The 15,107-nt window shown below is 32.3% G+C and overlaps 1 protein-coding gene across 1 annotated transcript in view; it reads right to left on the bottom strand.

Annotated features, from left to right (window-relative positions):
• Positions 1-709: 709 nt before the first annotated feature.
• The window catches only part of LOC127737572 (sodium-coupled monocarboxylate transporter 1-like), a 34,825-nt gene continuing 20,427 nt past the window's right edge, over positions 710-15,107 (bottom strand). Inside the window, exons 9-16 of the mRNA XM_052248411.1 lie at positions 14,132-14,220; positions 11,285-11,397; positions 10,575-10,645; positions 8,564-8,650; positions 7,558-7,796; positions 7,044-7,144; positions 3,316-3,440; positions 710-1,345 (exon numbers count right to left, since the gene is read on the bottom strand). Coding sequence (XP_052104371.1) covers positions 1,070-1,345; positions 3,316-3,440; positions 7,044-7,144; positions 7,558-7,796; positions 8,564-8,650; positions 10,575-10,645; positions 11,285-11,397; positions 14,132-14,220 — 1,101 coding nt within the window. The 3' untranslated portion in view covers positions 710-1,069. The remainder of the gene's footprint in view (positions 1,346-3,315; positions 3,441-7,043; positions 7,145-7,557; positions 7,797-8,563; positions 8,651-10,574; positions 10,646-11,284; positions 11,398-14,131; positions 14,221-15,107) is intronic.

The following is a 15,107-nucleotide window of genomic DNA, read 5'->3' as shown; positions in this document are numbered from 1 at the left end:
CCGTCCACCTTTTTTTCGGATGTGACCTACCGAATTAGACTTATTACCGTGTTTGTACTACCATGAGCAACACAACAGGTGCCACATGTGGAGCAGGATTTGCTTACCCTTCCAGAGCACCTGAGATCGGCCTCAGTTTTTGGTGGAGTTCGTGTTGCTCAGTCATTAGTTTTCTATGTTTATTTTAGTGTACTATTGTTTGTCTGTTGGTCATTTTCTTTTCTAGCCATGGCGTTGTCAGTTTATTTTCGACTTGTGAATTTGAATGTCCCTCTGGTAACTTTCGCCTCTCTTTTACAATATGAATGGATTTTCGTCCGATTCATTAACTGTTGATTATAGGTGTTCTGATTGCAACTACCAGATTTTTTTCTAAAACGGGGACCCAGTTCAAGCATGACAAGCCTGTAGAATGTTTTTTTTTTTTCAATATAGAAGATATATACTGAAACAGTGACCCTCTTAGTTTGGCTTTTATGAATTAATTGTACTTGCACTTGCAAGGAAATCACATATGCCACCAGTGAACTTGATATCCAGAGCTAGAACTCCGTTGCCTTACAACATTACCAGTGATAATAATAGTAAGTTTTACTCGGAAAGGCTGTTGAAAATTTCCGTTTCAAATCGTTACAAAACAAGGAACACCATTTTAACTTTTTCAAAAGTTATTTTAAGTTACAAAATATGATAAAATGTATCTTATGCATAATAATACGTCCAACGTTAGGTATGAAGTAAAACCAAAACCTGAAACCAGAAGTGACCGGGCCGAAAAGCAATATTAATTCATAATTTATATTATCAACAGTCATCGACGTCATCATGATTGCACATGCTGATTCCTCCGTATAAGGACTGATTTGCTCATATCATTTAACAATTAGGCATATAACTTATTACATCAATAATAAAATAAATATTCTGATATATCTTTATCTATACTCTACTAAAAAAATAATAAACCATATTAAAATTAGTCATATTTGTAAAGCGGAAGCTTAATTATTATCGCCACTTGTGAATTAGTGTTAAACATGACAGAAGTCGTGGCAATTATCGTATTCCTTTATGTTTTGCTTTCATTAACTACTATTTGACCTTGATGAGTAGAATCCTCAGATAACAGTGGCAATCTTCCGTTTTTGGAATCACAGTCTACTTTATTGACGCTCTTTTTTTGTAATTTGGTATGATGTTCGTTTTCCTCTAGAACATTCAGTAAAGCGCTGTTTTCATTGTTCATTTGATTATTTGTCTCTTCGTCATTCTTGCTTAGTTGTTTGTCTAATTCATTATCAACGTAAACAGTCTTATCATATATCGTTTCTTTCGTGCCATACATCTGGAAAAAAAAACACTTGATTTGAGATGCCATATTTAATACTGCTTTTTTCTTGAGATTTGCAGCGTTGTTTGTGTGTTTTTTATTGAAGTGATCTCGCGTTTTTTTAATAAAAGTGTGCTATCTATTCTATGAAAAAAATTAGAATTCCAAACATTAGAATTAACAATTATAGAATTCAACAAGTGACCAAACAACACATTGATTCACATTAATTTATGAATGGCGTTGCTCATGAGTTAATTATCAGTGTTGTTCGGTCACAAATTGAACATTTTTGCATATTTAAATTCTGTGATTAGTTATTCTTTTTATCAAATTGATTCAGAGCTCTAACATTAACCATTGCCTTTTGATTGGAAATAAAGTATAAAATACAAGGGACTATATTTTTTTCTGTGCATTCCCAATTCGTTCAGAAATAACGTAATCGACACTGTCTTGACAACACCCTTTGTAGTATGACGTCAGAGGAGTCAGAGAAGTGAAATTATCGGATTAATTTCACTTTTGAAATTATCGGTTTTTATATAACTTGGAAATACGGAGTTTCATTGCAAAAAATGTAAAAACTTTATTTCTCATGAACATCAGAAACAGCACTGTTTGATTTAACATGTACAATAAAATAAACGTACAGTATACGTAATTTCTTCAAAAAGACTAATAATGCACCCATATTCTGCAAAAAAAATATCTATAGGGATAGATTTTAACAAGCAACGTTAACTTGATATATTTTGAGCAGTCGAGCAGTTCAATTATATAAGTTAATGATCAATAGAATATATATAGTCTACATTTTAGGACATGTGTGCTCTTATCCAGTTAAGATAACAGGTCTATTCAATATAATTTGCGGTCAGGTCTGCTTGTACTTCGGTACTTGCTTAAATTTCTTGCGTTATATTCGAATGAATTATGTTTCCTTACTCTTTTAGTATAATATTTGTCTTTGTTGTCTAAATGAAATGATTTTCACTTTAGAATAATATATATTCATGATATTGAAAGTCTCCTTTTTTTCGGTGGTTTCTTATGAAAAAGTTTATTGCCATAGCTTGTCTGTCCAATATAATCTACAAAATCATACAACTCGTTTGTTTAAATGTTATTACACATTTGTCAAGACAGATACTAAAAACTGAGTTCTGCTTTTTTATACCAGGAAAAATAGGTTGGTAGATTTGTTATAAGTGACTGGACATTTTCAGGAAAACCACGCCTAAAATGTATATAGCTTTACTAATTTTCACTATTAATTTTCAACAACAGTTATGATAGGATTTCACTCAAGATTTTTGGATCAGCAGTTGTAGACGGCAGCTATAGTTGTTCATATATTTGCTTAGAAAAAGTCCTCAAAGATAACAGGCTTATGATTTGTTAAGCAAGACGTTCGTCTCATCTTCATTGGACTTACCAGCAATGCAAAAACATTGCATATCTGAAAATTTATTTTATTCCATTTATCAGAACTACTACACGTCTGTCTGGTTCAGTACCAATAAAGATAAGCAACGAAAAGAACAACAATAAAACAAAATCTTTACGAGAAAAAGAAAGGTTAGCACCATGCACCCTTTAAAACCCGTAAAGACACGAACTAAGGCTCTCATTAACGGTAAACTGAACACAATATAGTAGTAAAAAAGCTCCAAATTTAACACTATGATGTTAAGCAAAAGCAACAAAACCACTTTAGATAGAACTGGATCATCTGGAAGGTAAGTAGTTCCTGTTCTACTAGTGACATCTGTTGCTTTGGTTGTGGGATGTTATTGTCCAATGATAAGTTGTATTCGTTTATTACTGAGAAAAGAAGGACTAAATTGTGCCTAAGAAAATTAGAACATAGCCATGGTAATCGGTAATACAGGTTTTTTTATTACTGTGAAACCTTCATTACATGACTGCAAGCTGCCGAAAAAACGTAATAATATATGAAAGCAAAATTTTAAGTTTCTTACCTCTGGTTTTTTATAATTATAACCTAATTTCATAACATTCTTTACAGACTCTGGTAAGAAGAAAAAAAGTTCATCTACGATCGATATTAAATACATTGGATTAGACTCTTCTGGTTTTGTATAACCTTAAATTATAAAAATAAAGATTAATATAACTCACAGAGAACAATTTCAAAATTGTAAAACGGCCTCTGTTTAGAAATCTTGAAATGTTTTATCTTTAGCTCAATCCCTTTTAAAAAGATTAATTTTTAGAGCTGTTTTGCTAATGCTTGTAGTTTAAAGGTTTGTTTGACTTGCTCGCTTTGTTTGTATAAATGTTTGCTCAAACATTGAAATTAAGATTGACATCTGCAATTAATAGATAGGCGGGGCTTCAGCTTGTATACAGCATACTCTGCATTATACTTAACATCCAATAACATTTAAGTATAATGTATACAAGCTGAAGCCCCGCCTATCTATTGATTGCAGATGTCAATCTTAATTACAATGCTATTAAAATGAATACAGTTTGTTCGTATGTTAATCTGTTACACCACTGTCCCATGTTGGGGGGAGGGGGGGGGAAGTGTTGGACGCCCGCAAAGATGTTTTACCCCGGCACACTCTATATGTTCCTGTCCCAAGTAAGAAGCCTGGGATTGAATTATTTTCAGTTGTTGCTATTCATTATATTTGTTTTTCGTTTATTGTTTTGCATTGTTTGTTCTTGATCTCGATGTGTTAAACACATTCAACTGATTTTTATAATTTGTTTCTATGTTGGCTCAAGTCAGGAGCTTGAAATTCAGTTGTTGTCGTTCGTTTACCTCCCCTTGGAGTTCGATATTTTTGTTATACTTGTTTGTTGCTGTATATCATAGTTGTTTTTCGTTTATTGCTATGTACAGAAATCAAAATTGAATTAAAAATGAATTGATCGCATATTTCAATCAAACTGACTTCATTTAACGGGCAAACCACAGAATAAACATGTTATGTAAATTGAAACTATATTATAGTGGGTTTCTTTACATTATGTTCCCAATGCTATCATTTTGTTAATGGAGACGGATTTATACAAGTTCTTCTTGTTTCTAAATACCTGTGTTTCTTTTGTATAAATGTAATTTGTGCACTTTTAAAAAATAATATATAATTTAAACAAAGCAGGCCGTTAGTTTTATCGTTTGAAATTTTTATATGTCAATTCGGGACCTTTTATAGCTTTCTATGCGGTATGGGTTTTGTTCCATGTTGAATGCCGTAAGGTGACCTTTATACGGTAACCTTTATATTATTTGGTCTTACGTGGAGAGTTGTCTCATTTGCAAGCATACCACATCAACTTATTTTTATAACGCCATTGATGTTTGCCTCTTGTAAATACACCTTAAATTTTGTTGTAATTTATCAAAAGTAAAATAACAAAAATAGCGAACTCCAAGGGAAATTCAAAACGGAAAGTCCTGTATAAAATGGCAAAATCAAAGGCTCAAACACATCCAGCGAATGGAAAACAACTGTCATATTCCTGACTTGGTACAGGCATTTCCTTATATAGAAAATGGTTGTTAAAACCTGGTTTTATAGCTAGCTAAACATCTAACTTGTATGACAGTCGCATAGTATTCCATGATATTGACTACAATGTGTGAGCAAAAACAAACAGACATAATAGGTAAAAACGTTAAAAACTGGGGTACAGCAGTAAACATTGCAATGCAATCTTAATCACTATAAAAACAAATAACTGTTTCAACAAAGAAACACAAAATGGCATATAGACAAAGTACAAAAGCAAAAATGAAAGACAAGAACTCAAAATTGACCATAGCACAAGGCGGGATGTATAAATACCGATCCACGTCATAAGTATATAATCAAAAATGGATACACAGTAAAGGTTAAAAATATACAAGGGCAAAAAAAAGGAACTTTAGCACGTAATTAAGATGATAAAGAAAGAACGTCAGTACCTAGAGTCTTTACTTCAAGAACATCATGTATTATTTTTTGTGAAGCTGATACGGAATATTTATCAACAAGGTCTATATATCTTCTCATGAACTTTTTTAGAAACAGGACGAGACGTTCTTTGACATAACCTTGGCTCATCAACCTTCTGCTCAGACACTGGTGACGTTTTATAAAGTCTGAGTAGCAGCTGCAAGCTCTTGAATACCGAATGAGTTAGGAAATGTATATCCCATATGCAGGTGAAGTTGGTATACTGCTGCTAAGGTAGGGAAAATTTATAATTTCAAAATTAAAATCGTCACGCTTGTCATAGATTCTGGTATTGAGATGCCGTGTCTGTTGTTTCTTTAATTTCTAGTTCTGGAGGATATACTGATGGAAACCAATCAGACAAGTTTGTTAATGAAAAGAACATCATCAATATATTTGAATGTGAAATTTAATGATTGGGCTTCTTTGATTTTCTTGTTTTTTACAAGTGTCTGAAGGAACTCCGACTCATATGAAAATAAGAAGAGATCGGAAAGGAGAGGCGCACAGTTCGTCCCCATAGGAATGCCGACAACTTGCTGAAAAAGTCTACCTCCAAATTCAACAAAAATGTTGTCAGTGAGAAACTCTGTGTAGCATGTTTTATCTTTTTATTCACTATTAACAAAATATGCCGTATGGTATCCCAAAGCAATGAATTTATAGTGCATGCTGCCATTTTTATATTGAAAAGTATAGTGAATTATTTCTTTTAGAAGATTTTTCAGTTTCACATGGGAATGGTGGTATACAGGATGGAAAATCAAAAGTTTTTGATGGAATTAATTTCAGAGAAAGATCGAGATTTGAAATTATTAAGAAGTTCTTTAGAGTGTTTTAGAATCAACATATGGTTAATACCACTACGCGAGTAAAACAGTTTCACAGTATTTCTGGAGACCCTCTTTCACTGCGGCCAGAATTTTTGTCAATCTAGTGGACAATTCCTTTGTAGAACATGCAGATGAGCCGGCAATGTACCGTTGTTTGTACGGAATTTTTCTAAGCTTAGGTATTCAACACAAACAAGGTAAGTCCTCAGACTTGCTGTTCATAGTAATGTTCATTGACGCCATGAAGGACTTATGATTCGCTAAAATCTCATCGTTGTCAAATGAAATGTTTTTGTATGTGGGATTACCTGAGTGCTCATTTATTCCTAATTCATTTACCAGACACTCATAGTAGTATGATTTACATACAAAAACAAATTTATTTGAAGCTTTGTCCGCAGGAACAATAACGTATTAATCGTGAAGAGATGATAGACATTTCACAGCTTCTTTGTCTCTGAAAACGGACTTTAGTCGATCATTCACACCGTTTTTCAACTTATGAATTCGACGTTTTATCAGAGACCTGATTGTTTTGACCCATTCTGACAATGTGTCCAGTTCAACTTTTTCTCGTTTAGCCCATGCTCTGGCGTAGTCCTCAATGGAATCCATAATTATTTTGAAGTTATGGTTCCAATTGATGTGTAAGGGTTCTCTGAACTTAGGACCATGAGATATCACCTTTCGGAGATATTCATGTTGAATTATGTTTAGATCCCCAGTGATAATATTGCCAGAGTGGCTGTAAATATACGGCGAGTGGGAACAGTCACATGTCGGAGAGTTTTTTTTTATGTATTTTTTTCTAAATCAAGGTCCTGCAATGAATGCTTATAGTTAAATACTTTAGGTGCAATGGTTTTAGTAATACTGTATGTTGCAATAGGAACAGAGTTTTACCTGTCAGAAAACTAAAAATGCTGCCAACAATCAGCACAGTAAATATACCAATCACACCGAACCATGGATAGGCAATGGAATAAAAATAATCTATACCACTCCTGAAACAAGACAAACAAAGCAGTTAATCTCTACAAAAAGAAAATCAAATTACACTCCATCACGGAAAGGTAATGAAATGAAAATAAGCTATGCCATTACCGTACCGTAAGAAAATACTTTTACTAAGGCTTCTTGTATTACAGCAAATATATCAATTTAGAAAGTATAATATCCGGTGAATCAATCAAAACTATTATTTGCAGCTTATTAATTTAAGATATTCCATACTTATACAGCTTTATAAGAATATTATATAGACTGAACTGTGCATAGAAAATTAATTAATATTATATTGATTACGTTAATAAAATGGAGTAGAGAAAACAATGTGACAGAAGTGATGATATTGCAAATATATATCGAGTATAAGTATCAACCATAAGTGTTATACAATGAAAAAATATATACTAACGGTATTTTGTCAACTATCGGAGATTCTGTGGTAAAAACAGTGGAGTGGTACTCATATGCTGAAGTCGACATCTGTGTTGAAGCATTGTACAGTGATGTTATATTTGTAAAGGGTACATAACACTTGTCAATAGGAGCTGACGGTAATGGTACAGCTTTTCGAACGTTTGGTGATATGTATTGGCCTGTTGTTATCCACGTAATCAATATAATTCCCGAAATTGTTCCGATAAATGCCCCCTGTGATAAATTGGTAAAACGAATATCATAAATCATCAAATTTGTCTTCATGGAATTTGATCACTCAAAAAATATTGAAAAAAAAGAGAAGTCGGATGCTTAAATAGAAATATGATTCAAGATTGCTGTCACAGTGTGCTTATATATTTTCCATTTAAAATTCCATCACAGTTGAAAATCTAAGTGTTATCATTGATCTTTAATTTGGTACAAGGGACATTATAATTAGTTTTTTCAGGCAAGATCAATGATCAAATTTATAGTATCACATTCAATGCGAAAGCAGGTTTACATTTTTTTATCAATTTGCACAATAATAAGGAGGTGCAAAGTTATTTTATGACATCATTATATCTAGAATTATCAAAAAGATAACAAAATGTAAAATCTAAGGCTTTTGCATACACCAATTATAAACAGGAAATAATTTTTATAAAACTATCTTGAAATATCATCATTTTCTTTTCTCTCATACCCATAAATTGAATTAAAAGTTTAACGTACTAGAATGTGTTGTGCAAGACAATATAATCATTAACAATACAGGTAACAGAACTATTTGATTTGGTTTGAAGTTTAATCTGGATTAAGGTTATTTAGTCAAGATACTTATGAATAACTGCGTATATATTTGTCGTCTACCAATTGATTTTTATAGAGAGGCTAGAGTTATACTAAGGGTGTATGCTTAAAAGTCGTAATGAATTGAACAATATTAAAAGTATTCAAATCCGATTAATGCATTCGAGAAACATGTGTATACTTACCTTAGCGTTTGCCCAAGGACAGAAACATCCCAACAGAAATAAACCAGTGAGCGGACCACCAATTGCTGATAGAATGGTTCCAGTTATCTAAAACGATAAGAACTACCACTTAACTTCCAAAGGGGAATTACAACTAATATTTTTAATTATACAAATAAAATTTGAATGTGACTTTAAGCAGGGACATTTTAATACAATGAATGTAACGATAATCAAATGTTTTAGACTTAAAGATCTCTGAACTGCTTTCCTGGATATCGTGAAGATCTTGATTGAACCCATTCGTGTAAAAATGCCACTTGACTTTAAATGATATTTACATGTGATGACACAGTCAAGTTAAAGAAGCTCTATTACAATAACCCTAACGGATAACTTCTAATCACATAAATAAAGCTTTTGATTTGATTTGATTTGATGTCTTCTCGTTGACCATATTGTTTACCTACCGTTTTCATGAATCAGTGATTTATTTTTAACATTGCATACACCATCCCTACGAAGTTGACCTTGACGTTGTTTTTTTTTGGCTTTTTGGTTCTTTTTGGTTTTGTAGATCGACGTTGTATTTATGTAATTTTTTTTTTCTCTCCATCGGAATAAGATGCTTTGATACTCAAGGTATATGCGGAAATACACGTATTTTAACTCTGAATTGTATCTGCACATTGAAAATTGCAATATTAAGGACTTCAAGTTTAAACCATTTAATTGCAGTTTGTTTAAGTTTTCTTAGCACAATCCAGCTAGCTACCTTATAAATGATGACCTCAGCATTGTCAAAAGATTTTGAATACGAAACGTATTCGTTATAGGGCCGAAATACTGTAAGCTGAAACCTATTAACTGGAAACATGACTTTATATACTAACGAATTCAGTCAAGAATTATGCAAGGCAATGGTCCAAACATAAAACAAGGACGTTCGTACACGTTCAGTTTTGTTTAAGAGGTGATGTTGTTGATACTTAATGGGTTAAAAATAGAAGCCGGAACGGTTACTGCTGACAAGAAAGCTATTGTAAAAGGATTTAAAACAGTTAAGTTGAAGATGTTGTTACCGTAATGCCATCCTCAGTTTCTCAACTGTGACGTGAAATAATGTGACTTTTACTTGCAATTAGGAACACGACGATTGTTAATAATGGAGCAGGAACTGCTTACCCTAGAGTTTACACCAGATTTTGACGGGGTTTGTTATCTTCATCTGTAGTTTTTGTGTAGTGATTTGTTATTATTGATAGTCTTAATATATAGAAACAATACATTGTCCCTTGTAACCTTGAAAAACTTGGTATTAATTACCGGAAATTGTTGTCGACGATAAAGAATTCCGCTTATGCATACTTACAGACCGGTCATATTACTAAAATATATTGCATAAACTCGAACGTACATATTTAATGACTATGACATATATCTGTATACCTTGGTTTTTTGTTTCATTATTAGTTATAAAAAGTCATTTTCGCGTGTTTTGTCTTCTTCTAATCTTCCAAGTTTTATCGTCTGCAACCCGAGAGGACAATTTTATCAGGAGTGATAAAGTTTTCACTAAATATAGTGTAACTGTTTGCATTGTTCTGAAGATTTCCAGAGTGTGTTACCAATGTTAGATATCATCCTTAAAGATTCACTTAATTTCGTTTTCGTGTGATTTGGTTTGCACGGTATTTATTAATTTTGCTGACTTTCAAAAAAGTATTGTTATGTTTAAACAGTTCTTTTACATGTATTATTGAGCTAACGGAATAAAAGAAACTGTGTATTTTTAATATATAATTTTTGTATCTTCAGACAAGATTTGGACATATCATAACATAAAATTTTAGACTAGTAATGTCGATCAAATGCAACTATTTTAAACACATTAGTTCATCTTGGCTCAATTAGCCAATGATAATTTTATTTCCTGTTGTCTTGAAAAAGCCACATGTATTTGTCAACCACACATTATTTACCTAAGAAGTACACTTAACATCAAAAAAATTTAATATGTTTCTTCGTGTACCTGTGTTAATGTTCCACCAATAACAGACACCAAAAGGGCTACGCATACAGCAATAATTCCAAACACTATGACTAATATATAAATGAAAACATTATGCCTAAAATGTTAGTGAAATGTTGAATGTTCAATGTAACAAGTTAGTCCCTAAATGTGATAAACGGATTTCATAGTAAGGTTTAAGAAAATATCATTTTCATTCTTCTTATAAATAACTTTTGGCTTCGCATTTTCAGGAAGTAAGTTTTAACGATAAATCTGCAAACCTCTTGAAAGAAGCAAAGCTGACCTTAGATGGATTTGGCTATATTTTAAGTCCTTTTTGGTCATATAGCTCTCAAACGGTTTCAGTTTTTACACATCTTTGGCTTTAAGTGTTTCTGATGAAGGGAAATCTAGAAAAGCACTTCGGAAGCATGAAATTTATGACGTGTTGTTTTAATTTTTTTGAAATGAAATTCTTCGATGTTTGATTTCAACTTTCTTTATGAATAATAAACATAATTTGCGGGGAATGTTTTTTTTTTTTTTTTTTTTTTTTTTGTATTTCATTTATATTAATTAGTCTTATCATAAAAATCAAGGATTATAGTTTAGGACTCTAGATCTACATAACAACCATCAGTGACTCCTTGATTAATGGTTTTATAGGTTTATGAACAGTAAAGAATTATGAAAAAAAGTTTTTTAATGTAAAAACAAATCTTACATACCTGCAACTTTAGAAATAATTGTCCCTTTCAATTCTGACATGGGCTTTGTATGAGGCTTAACTAAATCCTGCCAAAACAGAGCTGATAAACTGCTGAGCCCAGATGACAACGTACTGTTAAAAGATTATGCATTAAAAATTGCTTTCAATGTTGTAGGTTTTAGAAAATTATACATGACAGACATACTAATCATGGGGCATAACAGTTCATCATTTATTGTTATCAAGGACTATTGATGAAATATTTCCCACCAGTTTTTTTTTTTTTTTTTTTTAAATTGGGTATATACAATGGGAACACTAATGAAATTAGAAACGAATCGGGAGGGGGGAGGATTTGATAATCTTCAATATAGTTATTGATTACACGGAATACATAAGGAATTAAAAAAGTGTAATTTGCAACGGTAAAACAATTCTGAATACTTCTTTACCTTGTTTGAATATTTGTGAAGTCAAAGATTACAATATGTTTTGATGGTGAGAGAATTACAATTTTAAAACAGCATGCAGAATACACACAAAAACGTTTATATTTGAAGGTTGAGATAAGCTAGTGCGCGAACAATCAGAACTATATTCCTTTCAGTTTCAGACAAGCGTTTTACTACAAATCGGGCAAATTTCACACAATATGTTTTGTCAACACGTTGCCAATGATGTTCCATCGCATTATATGGTATTCCAGATGTATACCTTAATTATTAAAACATCCTTCCATTTCCCGTTTATTTATATTAAAGGCCAATGTAATAACAAGAATAATCCCAGAATTCAACCGTAAAAAAAAGTAACTGTGATATTTCTCTCATGGGCTTCATGTATTTTGGTCACATGTTGAATATTTTTCGATATTTGAATTCTTGGACTAATTATTCTATGATTAATACATGAACAGATACTGAAATGTGCAAGAAAAATTAAAGAATATCAATTCAATCATTATTGACACTTTGTTAGTGGCAATACCGGTTGCAATGACACAATATGTTTTGTCAACACGTTGATTTTAGTTTGGTTCAAAGAAATTTATACGATGTATTTGGTTTACAGTTTGATTCAGAAGAAACACCGACATAGCTAGATAATACAATTAATTATCTAATAACTACCACAATTTGATATTAATAAGTATTGTAATTTTCATTGTTATTAATAAATGTAATGTCAGTATTACAAATCTAATCTTAAATCAATCCTAATCCTATCTTATTTTTGGGAAATATTTTTACAAATTCAAATGTGACGTCACTTTGTGTGTTTTTTTAGAATTTGAAATGTGACGTCACTTTGTGCGTTGCTGCTTTGGCTAACTCGGTTGTGTATTTTTATATGTTGGATTAAGTTGTTTTATGTAATGTATCCGCTTTTATTCTGTAGTTAGTCCCCACTTCGGTTTTATCATGTATATCTATTATATAGTCATTTTATAAAATTTACTGTTTGCAAAATTATAAATTATTCTAAATAATAAGGATGTTCTTGTCCCAGGCAGAAAACCCTGGCCGTGTTAGGCGCAACTTTTTGGAAGTTTTGGTCCTCGGTGCTCTTCGGCTTTGTACTTGTTTTGGCTTTCAAGCTTTTTTCATCTGAGCGTCACTGGATGGTCTTGTGTGGACGAGACGCACGTCTGGCGTTTTGAATTTTAAGCCTAGTACCTTTTGTTAGCTATTATTCGTGTGTTTCTTTGTCCAATATGTTCTCCCATTTATTTGTATTGTGGTCCTGTCATGTGATGTTGTCGTTTTGGTGTTGTGTTTGACGTTGCCATAAAAGCGGGAGGTTTGGCATGCCACAAAACCAGGTTCAACCCACCATTTTTTTCTTAAAATGTCCTGTACCAAGTCAGGAAAATGGCTATTGTTATATTATAGTTCGTTTGTGTGTTACATTTTTAATGTTGTGTTTTTGTTGTGTCGTTGTTCTCCTCTTATATTTGATGCGTTTCCCTCAGTTTTAGTTAGTAACCCGGATTTGTTTTTATCTCTATCGATTTATGAGTTTCGAACAGCGGTATACTACTGTTGACTTTATTTAAAAGCCTAAATTTAATGTAGATTATTTTTTCATGTCCAAGAAAACTTGTAAAGAGTTACCATACTCCGTAAAATTTGAAGAATGTCTTTTCACGCCCTACTGGTAATCTTCCCAAACTGTAAAATGAAACCATTCACGCCCCTCTGGTTATCTTCCCCAACTGTAGAATGAAACCAGTCACGCCGTTCTGGTAATCTACCCCAACTGTAACATGAAACCAGTCACGCCGCACTGTTACTCTTCCCCAACTGTAAAATTAAACCATTCACGCCCCACTGGTAATTTTCCCCAACTGTAAAATGCAACCATTCACGCCCCACTGGTAATATTCCCCAACTGTAAAATGAAACCATTCACGCCCCACTGGTTATCTTCCCAATTGTAAAATGAAACCATCCACGCACCTCTGGTACTTTCTAAAATTTGATAAGTCACCAACTATTTATCTTTTTTGTTTGTGACATGTTTTATTGAATAGTTGTTCGATTCTAAATGTTTTGAAAAAAAGAATTTGTTTCACTTCTGCATGGAAGTGAAAAAAAATATGTTTGTGTAGATTGTTTCTATTAACATTAGTAAATTAAACATTTAATTATCAAAAAAAAAATTGTTATCTTAAACTACTTAACGAATATTCATTCCATTACAGTGCCCTGAAACAAATTATGATTTTCCTCACATCTTCTAATACAACTTGAGTGCCACGACTTTTTAACAATTTCCTATCGAAAAGAAAAATGGCATGGTTATTTTTCTATGTTATACCAAATGAGTACATTCCGGAATGTCGACTTTATTTTGGTTTGTATACCTTAGTGATGCACTGAATAACGAAGCCATAAACAATCCCGGCATTCCTGGTAGACCATTGAAAATATCCATTACCATATACGGTACTATCTGAAAAACAAATAGGTGGCTTAATCAACCACAATATTTTGTATATAAGAAAGTATCTTGACGAATGTATTACTATAGTAATTAGTTGGATTTTTTTTTAATTTAACCACGATATAAATATTTACCTTATCCAAGATATGTTATGTATAACATGAAATTTTTGTACTTTTTCACTGAATGATTTGTAGATCCCCTAAACGAGAAAAAAAGGTCGACGTTTATAGACATACCACCATATAAAGTGGTGTGCGAATCCCTAATCAGAATTAATTCCTTTATAGAAGTTTACGTAGAATGCAATCTTCAGACGACCTGCGTTAAATTTAATTCCCCATTGGATTAAATTTTCGAAGCAGAAACGATTTCATTAATCAATGAACCATGAGCTCGTTCAAATCTAAATTTGACTCAAATCTTCATAAGTGGTGTCAACGTATATAGTATGTGTTCCGCCTAAAAGAAGTTGCACTGGAAACTTTGTTATAAACTATGCATAATATCTGTTCCTGTTGGGACACATATCCTATAATCTTTATTTCATAAGTAATTGTAACTGCAAGTAAGCTTAATATGTTTGTATGTTCTCAACCACCCTTTTTGTCTGGGTTTTGTCTCGTTAATTGTGTTTTTTTCTTCTTCAATATTTACTTTCGTTGTTATATATTCATCCAATAGAAATCCAAATAAATAAAAGAGAAATAATAGGTATAAGTCATCAAATGCTTAAGTTGTGTCCAGAAAAGGTAGCAGTTTCGCTCAATATTATATTCAATGAATCCTTAACGAGTCGGGTAAACGCCTAATAACTATATGACTACATGGAAAAGTTCAAAACTTCTTAACCTGAGCCGAATTTTTATGGGCAAAGTTAGATCTGCATATGGCCC

Source organism: Mytilus californianus, unplaced genomic scaffold (assembly GCF_021869535.1).
Source record: "Mytilus californianus isolate M0D057914Y unplaced genomic scaffold, xbMytCali1.0.p SCAF_4, whole genome shotgun sequence".
Lineage (NCBI taxonomy): Eukaryota > Metazoa > Mollusca > Bivalvia > Mytilida > Mytilidae > Mytilus > Mytilus californianus.
The sequence above is the reverse complement of the archived record's forward strand: the minus strand, read 5'-3'. Positions and strand labels throughout refer to the sequence as shown.